This window comes from Sycon ciliatum, chromosome 8 (assembly GCF_964019385.1).
Source record: "Sycon ciliatum chromosome 8, ocSycCili1.1, whole genome shotgun sequence".
Classification (NCBI taxonomy): Eukaryota; Metazoa; Porifera; class Calcarea; order Leucosolenida; family Sycettidae; genus Sycon; species Sycon ciliatum.
This window is the reverse complement of record NC_088650.1, coordinates 7,567,892-7,578,390: the sequence shown is the minus strand read 5'-3', so window position 1 is coordinate 7,578,390 and position 10,499 is coordinate 7,567,892. Positions and strand designations below refer to the sequence as shown.

Genomic DNA, 10,499 nt, shown 5'->3' with positions numbered 1-10,499 from the left:
CCCCTATCGCACTACACTGCCCTACCCCAATCGTACTACACTGCCCTACCTCTATCGCACTACACTGCCCTAATCCTATCGCACTACACTGCCCTACCCCAATCGTACTACACTGCCCTTCCCCTATCGCACTACACTGCTATACCCCTATCGCACTACACTGCCCTACCCCTATCGCACTACACTGCCCTACCCCTATCGCACTACACTGCCCTTGCCCTATGGCACTACACTGCCCTACCCATATCGCACTACACTGCTCTACCCCTATCGCACTACACTGCCCTACCCCTATCGCACTACACTGCCCTACCCCTATCGCACTACACTGCCCTACCCCAATCGTACTACACTGCTCTACCTCTATCGCACTACACTGCCCTATTCCTATCGCACTACACTGCACCACCCCAATCGTACTACACTGCCCTACCCCTATCGCACTACACTGCCCTACCCCTATCGCACTACACTGCCCTACCCCTATCGCACTACACTGCCCTACCCCTATCGCACTACACTGCCCTCCCCTATCGCACTACACTGCGCTACCCCTATCGCACTACACTGCCCTACCCCTATCGCACTACACTGCCCTACCCCTATCGCACTACACTGCCCTACCCCTATCGCACTACACTGCCCTACCCCTATCGCACTACACTGCCCTACCCCTATCGCACTACACTGCCCTACCCCTATCGCACTACACTGCCCTACCCCTATCGCACTACACTGCCCTACCCCTATCGCACTACACTGCCCTACCCCTATCGCACTACACTGCCCTACCCCTATCGCACTACACTGCCCTATCCCTATGGCACTACACTGCCCTACCCATATCGCACTACACTGCCCTACCCCTATCGCACTACACTGCCCTACCCCTATCGCACTACACTGCCCTACCCCTATCGCACTACACTGCCCTCCCCTATCGCACTACACTGCGCTACCCCTATTGCACTACACTGCCCTACCCCTATCGCACTACACTGCCCTACCCATATTGCACTACACCGCCCTACCCCTATCGCACTACACTGCCCTACCCCAATCGCACTACACTGCCCTACCCCAATCGCACTACACTGCCCTACCCTTATCGCACTACACTGCCCTACCCCTATCGCACTACACTGCCCTACCCATATCGCACTACACTGCCCTACCCATATCGCACTACACTGCCCTACCCCTATCGCACTACACTGCCCTACCCCTATCGCACTACACTGCCCTACCCCTATCGCACTACACTGCCCTACCCCTATCGCACTACACTGCCCTACCCCTATGGCACTACACTGCCCTACCCCTATCGCACTACACTGCCCTACCTCTATCGCACTACACTGCCCTTCCCCTATCGCACTACACTGCCCTACCCCTATCGCACTACACTGCTCTACCCCTATCGCACTACACTGCCCTACCCCTATCGCACTACACTGCCCTACCCCTATCGCACTACACTGCCCTACCCCTATCGCACTACACTGCCCTTGCCCTATGGCACTACACTGCCCTACCCCTACCGCACTACACTGCCCTACCTCTATCGCACTACACTGCCCTTCCCCTATCGCACTACACTGCCCTACCCCTATCGCACTACACTGCCCTTCCCCTATCGCACTACACTGCCCTACCCCTATCGCACTACACTGCCCTACCCCTATCGCACTACACTGCCCTACCCCTATCGCACTACACTGCCCTACCTCTATCGCACTACACTGCCCTTCCCCTATCGCACTACACTGCCCTACCCCTATCGCACTACACTGCCCTACCCCTATCGCACTACACTGCCCTTCCCCTATCGCACTACACTGCCCTACCCCTATCGCACTACACTGCACTACCCCTATCGCACTACACTGCCCTATCCCTATGGCACTACACTGCCCTACCCCTATCGCACTACACTGCCCTACCCCTATCGCACTACACTGCCCTACCCCTATCGCACTACACTGCTCTACCTCTATCGCACTACACTGCCCTACCCCAATCGTACTACACTGCCCTACCCCTATCGCACTACACTGCCCTACCCCTATCGCACTACACTGCCTTACCCCCTACACTGCCCTACCCCTATCGCACTACACTGCCTTACCCCCTACACTGCCCTACCCCTATCGCACTACACTGCCCTACCCCAATCGCACTATACTGCCCTACCCCTATCGCACTACACTGCCCTACCCCTATCGCACTACACTGCCCTACCCCTATCGCACTACTCCTTCTAGTCCTTCTGCTTGCTAGCTAGCTACTGCAAGCCTTCAGACCGGCCTGATGCCAGCTTGGCTGCCAAAACTACGGAAAAAGAACTATGGAGCTGCAAAAGTCCCAATTGGCCTCTGCCTGTACAGCCTACTGCTCTTTACTTACCCACTGGATCAGCAGCAGATGCTCCTGCAGACGCAAATGCGGCCTCATCTGTGCTGCCGGTCTGCCCCGAACTTGTCGACGAGTTCTAGCTTGGCCAATAACCTTCTCGCGCTGGCTGGTGGCTCGACTTTACGGATGCATTCAAGGAAGGTGTAGAAGGATTCGTCATCACCAGTGCTTAGTGCATTGAGCAATGCCTCATTCTGCGCTGCAGGGCCAATGTATGATGCAAATAGCTTACTCTGTGCAGGCGTAATCAACTTCTTAGCCTCACACTGGCGACGCATATCATCTGGAGTTAGCGTGGAACCCAGCTTAGGCCGAAGTTCTGTGAAGACGTCACTCTCCCATGCTGTCATGTCAGAGAGCTGAGACTCGTCTGAAAATGTTGGCACAACACACACATAGAGAAACAGAAATCAGAATGGTTTCACATCTATCACATGACCGTACGGGATAGGCATGTTGGGTTCAACTCCTGCATCTATGGGTCACATGACGTCGGCCATGTTGGTTCCGCTGGTCACATGACATGATCACTTTCTGCACAAATTCAGTCACATGACCAAGATGTGACCACAACTCCATACATTCCGTTCCTAAGTCTGAAGCTATTGACAAGCCGTGCAAAAGCAGTGTTGGGCTTAACGCTGCTTCAGTAGAACCATCCGACACTAGGAACAGGCCTGTCCTGGACTTGATCCATCATGCAGCTTTACAGACTTGCGAGCGCCCGCTTCTGATGAGCACAAGCCTGTGCAGTGAAAAGGTTTACAACTGACTCGCCGGGCCCCGCAGCGATACGACGGACCGCTTGCAGGGGCATCGGGACTGGTGCAGCAGGTGCGGCCAAAGTCACAGCAAAACCGTAATAAAAAAAAAATCAGGATCCATCGATGCATATGCGCATCAGACTTTGACCTTTTTCTAGACTTGTACTCGTAGATCTGCCATTCATCTGCAGTCGTACTGCACTCGACTCGACTGCACACTGAATTGAGCAGTCCCAGAATGCAGGATTTTGTGTCCTTTCTACAAAATTTTCCGTGGGGAGGTCCCCCGGAACCCCTTCCAACACAGCCTTTGGCCGCGCCGACCTTCGGTTGTACCTGTTGTAAAATGATTGTGTTGTTTTCCTGTGTGATGGCATTCCCCAAACTGTCTCGTCTAGTCGTGTGCATGTGTGATATGAGCATGCGCGATTTTGTAGTCGAGAGTCCTTTTGTCAGTCTTCTTGTTCGTCTCTGTCAGAGCAGTTTGCTTTTCCGTCTGGTCAATATAAATAATGTAACAAACCAGTCTTGTCCTTTGTGTCCTGCGTCCCGGGGAACGGAATGGCTGAGATTCCGTTACAACGTGGTGCCGAAACCCGGGACGCAGAGGATGAGTAAGTTTGTCATGAGTCTGTTCGTCGTCGTCAACAACGAAGTAAATGTTACTTTGAAGTAAACAGAGCGTGGGAGCGGAGGAGGGGAGAGCTGGTGGGAGCGGAAGTTGACGCGGAGAGGAGGCAGAGAAGGTGGTGGACTAGAACTGTGGACTGGAGCCTGAGACGGTAGGAACCGCGACGGAGCGTGTGGCCGTGGCTCACCAGAGGACAGTGGACGAGTCTGGCATCACCGACAGTGTGTCGTCCTTGTTGTTCTTCTTGTTGTCTTGCTCGCTGTGTTGTTCTCTCTCTGTTCAGTTCGTTGCTTGTTGCTGTGTGGTTTCAGTTTGGTTTTTGTCGGTCTGTTGCTCTTCTATTCGTTCTGTTGTTCTCCATTATTTTAGTTGTAGATTTATTTGGTGCCTGTGCGCATGTTATAATTTTGTTGGAGCTTCGGCTTCCAAGTTTTGGTTGGCCTTGTGTGGCGTGGCCTGGTTGTAGAGCGTCGGCTCTAGGTTTTTGTTTGGCACTGTGTCGTGGCCGGATTTTATTTTAGAGCGTCGGCTCTAGGTTGATGGTTGGTTTTCGTTTTTCTGTTCTGCTGTGGTTCCTTTTGCTGTTGTGCATGTGGAACGTGGTGTCGGTTTATTATTTTGTGGAATGTCATCAAGGGGGCAGGTGTTGTGAAATGATTGTGTTGTTTTCCTGTGTGATGGCATTCCCCAAACTGTCTCGTCTAGTCGCGTGCATGTGTGATATGAGTATGCGCGATTTTGTAGTCGAGAGTCCTTTTGCCAGTCTTCTTCTTCGTCTCTGTCAGAGCAGTTTGCTTTTCCGTCTGGTCAATATAAATAATGTAACAAACCAGTCTTGTCCTTTGTGTCCTGCGTCCCGGGGAACGGAATGGCTGAGATTCCGTTACATACCACTTCCAAAACCCCTCCTACACCCCTGCTTGTCCTTCCACCAACTGCCAGTTACTTCGCTAAATCCTTCCTTCTCCTTATCGCCGTTGCTTGGAACAAACTTCCTGCTGATATACGTTCACTCGATAGTCCCCACGCTATTTAATCGCCAGATAAGGAAGCTTTATGAAGTTTACCGCTTCTCAGTGTCCGGCATACCTAGTTTCACGTGTTGAACAATATAGGCTATATCCGCTACTGCAGTTACATATCTTTTAGTGCCTTTCCAGTGTTCTATTAGCACCCTGGTTCTCAATCTATTGATGTTCTTCCTCACCTGTGACTTAAAAAATCTCAGATTTTGAGTTTTTGCACTCCATACATAATTTTCATTATTTTATTGGTTTGGTGAGACTCCCATGATAGGTATCCATTTATCTCTGGAGAATCCGTAAATAAACAAAACTGAAACTGAAACTGAGTCACCTCTATGACATCAAAATTCGAAATGAAAAATTGAACAATTGGAAAGCAACAGAAAAAACACAAAGGGATGGCTCGACTCTGGTCTCACAACAAAGTGAACAAACTTCAACATGTCAGTTATGAGTTTCCACAAAACATATTTTGAGTGAAAGGCCACGGACCACACTGATGAGACTATTGCTCGACAATTCCTTGCTGTCAAGCTGTTCCAAAAACGGCACCATCTCCTCAGGCCCTATTGTTTAGCCCCACAAATAATGGGCCTTTCGACCAATGCAGACCGCCCGCTCTTCTGCATTGCTACACCCCCCCCCCTTTTCAATGGCTATTTGCAGTGGTTTTTGCGGCACCAGGGGACAAAGGGCCGTTCTACTTTAACAGCATTCAGGAACGCCTTGCTTTACCAGTAGACCACAATTGAATCAATATTTGCTTCTTTCTTCTTTTTCACTTCTTTCTTCTTTTCCTTTTCTTTTCACTTCTTACTCTTTTCTGTCATGTTAGCCATGGTTGGCTATAAAAACTCTGCAATCGCCACGCAAAGTGGTCATTGGCTACCCCAGCCATGTATTGCTTGGAATAAAATAAATAAATAAAACGTGAGGCATAAACACCCTGTTGTTTTCCCCTCTGCTCGCCCTGAATGTGAGAGGGAGTCTACTAGCACAAACTGCATCAAGATGCAAATCTCTAAAACGCTTTTCGGAGCGAGCACTCGAGGAATCGGCAGACACATACTTACATTTACCATCTGATCCTCCTGGCCTAGCTTCACCACCACGACCATGGCTCTACAAAGCAAACACACACACACACGCACGCACACACACACACACACACACACACACACACACACACACACACATGCACACACACACGCACACATGCACATGCACGCACACATACACACACACACACACACACACACACACACACATGCACACACACACACACACACACACACACACACACACACACAAGAAAACAATGAGCTAAAATGTAAACTACTTTGTTCTTAACCTAGCTGTGAGCGATGTGTGGCAAACAGAGCATATCCAGGGTGATGGTGTCATTGATTGATTGGATGATATGAGTGTCCGTACCAGTGGTCTGTGTGTAACTATTCATCCTGCATTCACACTGTCAATACCCATCCCATCAGCACAACCACAGTCACTCCTGCCATGGCAATTCAGTCATAACATGATGTCATACGTTGGTAGAAAGTACGAACACCGTGCACGTCACGCTGGAGGTATCCGTTAGCCTCAGGTGTGAGATGGCTGGGTGTGAGGTGTGAGACGTGAGATGGCTGGGCTTGAGGTGAGGGAGGGGGGGGGGGGGGGGTTCAGAAGCACGGCTTAAGTTCTAGTAAAGGTTTCCGAGTTTGTCCTACCCTATTTCCGAGTCATACTGACACCATGGAGATGCTTTGCACTAGATTGCAGTATGTGTATACTGTCTGTCCAACGCTAGTGGGCATGCGTACAGCACAGAATCATGCCTTTACTGAACTTTTAATTTTTTCAACTCATAGGTTGGATTGTGCACTTATTGCAAGCAGAATTACCCGGAATTGTATAGGTACCGCATAAAGGATGTGCATACACACATTCTAAGAAAGTAAAGTGTGTACAACCACACGTACCAATTCTGATAAATCACAGGCGACCGCATCAGTACTCACACTCTCGGCAGCACGGCTGTTATACTTGCTGCTTCTGCTGCTTCTGCTGCCGTGGCTGCTGCTGTGGCACCTGCTGCTGTGGCGTCTGGTGCTGTGGCGGCTGCTGCTGTGGCGTCTGCTGCTGCTGCTGTGGCGTCTGCTGCTGCTGTGGCGTCTGCTGTTGCTGCTGTGGCGTGTGCTGCTGCTGCTGCTGCTGTGGCTTCTGGTGGTGGTGCTGCTATGGCCAGCGGCATGGCTGGAACTGCTGCTATCGCTTCTGATCCAGTAATGAACGTAGTCACAAGGCAATGACGTATGCTCCTTACAGCGTTTGCATTCATGCAACTCCTCAGTGTCGTTGACTTTCCTTTCAGCATAGTCCAGCAGTTCGTATCCAGTGAGCTCGATAAAGTCGATGTCCCTCCGTAACTGACAAGATGAGGTTGTGGTCCGCCCAGGCGTTGATGGTCGACTATTGTGCCCAGATTCTCCGCCATCATCAGCTTCATCGACGACATTGGATATGCAGCGCTGGCATTGGAAGCAGTGCGTCCACTCAAGACCAACAAAGCCCTGGTCTTTCAGGCTGCTAAGGGAATCATTGATCACGTCCAGCAGCTGATGGGTGGCGTCAATCACCTTCTCCTTTGATTTGGACGATGACTTCACTTCCACCTGCAGTCCAATAGGAAACCAGGAGATACGGACATGGTGCTGACGGCCAAACTTGAACGAGATAGCTGCGTATTCAACAACAGGATCGCGGATGCCCCACGTGACTGGTTTGAAACACAGTAGATTGCCATGCGACTGAAGACGGCCGGTGGGAAGAAAGCACATGAAAACTTCATCACCAGAAGAGGTGGACTGTACTGCAAATTGGCTGGAAGAGTCTTCACTCTACCTCTCTCACTGATGCAAAATGGAAGAAGATACTCGGTTGGCTCGACGGCTAATATCTCAGAAGCTAGGCCAAAATGACACATGATTTCCATGAGTGACTGTTGAACGCATTGATCCAGTTTCCAGACTGCCGCCAGAAGTGAAGTTGACACCCGTCCCTTTCTCCGCAGAGCCTTGATTTCTGCTGCATAAGCCAGGAGACGAGGGTTGTTGTTGTACCGATCATAGGAGAGGACAACCAGCTGCACGAATAGCTGTAGCAACCAGTTCACGTTGAGAAAGACAAGACTTTCATCAGTAGGATCTTGCCAGTCGCTGCAAATCACAACACCAATGTGGTGATAGTAAGACAAAGCAGCACGGAGCTCCTCGTCTGACATAGACCCATTTGACATGAACTTTGCCAGCTCCTTGAACTCTGCAAAGGTTGCATGCATGCGTAGATCCGGCGACGTTTGGCTTGGCCTTGGTGTTTGCAGCTGCTTTGCTGTAGCTGCTACTTGAAGCATGGTAATTGCTTTCTCCAGCTTCATCTGGTTGAGGGGAATCATGTCAGGCTCAAGCAGGCGGATGTCTTCAGTCAAGTTCTTGAGGAATTCGATCATCCCCGGATCTGTGGGTCGTTTGTTGCTTACAAAGTATGGTCCAATCAGTTCAAGGTGAGCGGAATTCAAACGCGTTTGAATGCCTTCGACAACCTCATTATTTCCTTCTTTTTCTCCTCGACATCGTCGACCAAATCCATGTGGGTTGCAACGAGGAACACCTTTGGCTTTGTCTTCCGTAGATCCGTGCCAGTTCTTGACTGCTGTGCGGTGTTCACGCTTGTGGTTTTTGCTGCCTCCGGGTTTGGGTTGGTGCTGGCTGGACTCTGCTGCATGCGCAAAGACACAGTGGATAGCCACATCAGCAGGAAATCTTCATGAGTCATTCCGGGAAACAATGGCTCAATGGAGACAGTCTTTCCTTTGTCATAGCGGAAAACTTCAGTGTCCACTTTGTCGTGCAGGTCTTTGCTGGCATCGAACGTGATCACGAACATTGCACGCTCTGAAGCAAGGCAGATGCTCTGTTGCGTTGCCATTGCTAGCTGACCACCACAGTCCCAAAACTCAACACTGGTTCGTTCGGTTTGATCCTCTTCGGTCCGTATTTGTTGCAGTTCTTTCATGATATCGTCATTAATGCCATCAAGAATGCCTGGTGACCATGGCAACTTGTTAGTTCTCTCTTCCTGATTGTGGGACATGTCCATGTGAGAGTCACCATCATGAGTATGACTGCTGCCATTGCTGCTCTTGATAGCTGAGATACTGATGTCTTCCTGTGTGGCAAGTTGCTGCTGCCGCTGCTGCCGCTGCTGCTGAATAGCTGCAGTCATGAGCTGTGCAGAAAATTCGTTTACTTGGATGCAACTGAACACGGGTGGCAGTGCGACATCTTCTCGACTGTCGTTGGCTGGCAGAGTAGCAAGGGGTTCGCCTGACGTTTACGCCTTCTGTGCTGTCTTTATTCTGTTCGAACTCGTCGCCAAGAATAACTCCAATCAGAGTGGACTTTCCAGTACCGAACTTGCCGCAGAAGAAGATTCTCAGTCGACGGAGTTTAACATTGCATGTTGGAATGATGTCATCCAGTTCAGCTGTGCATAGTCACACACACAAACACAATATGAACAGTTAGAATGGTTACATATAGATATGCAAGCCCATTCGACTGTATCTATTCTAAGGTGCATTGGGTTGGGCCAAGAGGACACCTGAACCCCAGAGGCCTCCCTGGTGCTACATAGCCCCCAGACATGCCAACCTGGAGGCTTGAATTCCCTGGACAATGACGCTGAATTCCCTTGATTTGGTCCGTTTCCCTCGACACCAATTTTTTTAGCGCATCCATCATTAGCAAGTGTATTTTTCATGACTGCTGCTCAATCAAAAGGGATGTCATTGCATTGAGCTGTAACTGCACAAGTAAACTTTCTGTTGACTACCGTTATACCGACGATCCGTCGCAGTTCCACATGGGGTTTGTTGTCTACTACGTGCTACATGCTGTGTGCACTTACAACGGATCTACAAGTTCGAGGAAACACTGAAAAAGCGTCATAAAAAGGAGAATTTCGATTTCAAAAGTTCCATCTCAGTCCCTGGAATTTCCTGGACTGTCCCGGGACAAACACCCTATTCCCAGGACTGTCCCGGGAAACCCTGGACGGTTGGCATGTATGAGGGCTAGGGAGGCCTCTGGGGTTCAGGTGTCCTGTTGGTCTACCATATATAGGTATGTGCATGCGTTTGCTACTATATACATGTATGTCAGGTGCCTGCATCTCTGCAAGACAAGATGGATTCCAGAGCCTCACTGGCATTTGGCCGACCTCATGGACGTGTAGTATCCATCACTCGCCTCTTTTTAGCTGGCAAAGACGCCGGGTTGTATTATTATTATTATTATTATTATTTAAAGAGTCGGCGTGGAGAAAGCAATTTTATTAGTGCAATTAAGAGTATAATAGATGCAGACATGGCCAGACAACAACGAGTTCATGGAATTTTTTTTAAAGGATTTTATGTTATTCAAAATCGATTTTCGTGTTCCGCTCATCAGTGAATAGTATCGGAACTGAGGGTACTGTGAACTCAGTTATACATGTTAGCACTATGTTTGACACCTATTATGTAATGCTGTAGCACTTCCTTTTTTTGTCACACTTTTAATTATGCTTTTATAAAATGTTCTTTTTGTACACCGTACCCTCAGTTCC

General features: G+C 49.8%; 1 protein-coding gene across 1 annotated transcript; it reads right to left on the bottom strand.

Annotated features, from left to right (window-relative positions):
* Positions 1 to 2,440: 2,440 nt before the first annotated feature.
* Positions 2,441 to 9,376, bottom strand: LOC135823126 (vitellogenin-1-like). Its single transcript, XM_065335968.1, has 3 exons — positions 6,854 to 9,376; positions 5,909 to 5,957; positions 2,441 to 2,785 (listed from the first exon to the last, which is right to left on the bottom strand). Exons 1-3 carry the CDS (start codon positions 7,670 to 7,672, stop codon positions 2,451 to 2,453), a joined length of 1,203 nt encoding a protein of 400 aa, XP_065192040.1. The 5' UTR covers positions 7,673 to 9,376; the 3' UTR covers positions 2,441 to 2,450.
* Positions 9,377 to 10,499: the final 1,123 nt, after the last annotated feature.

Coding starts and splice junctions, on each gene's coding strand:
- LOC135823126 (XM_065335968.1), bottom strand. CDS start 7,672: ATGTGCTTTCTTCCCACCGGCCGTCTTCAGTCGCATGGCAATCTACTG. Junction 5,958..6,853: donor ACAGCCGTGCTGCCGAGAGT/GTGAGTACTGAT, acceptor TTTGCTTTGTAG/AGCCATGGTCGTGGTGGTGA. Junction 2,786..5,908: donor AGGAGGATCAGATGGTAAAT/GTAAGTATGTGT, acceptor CAACATTTTCAG/ACGAGTCTCAGCTCTCTGAC.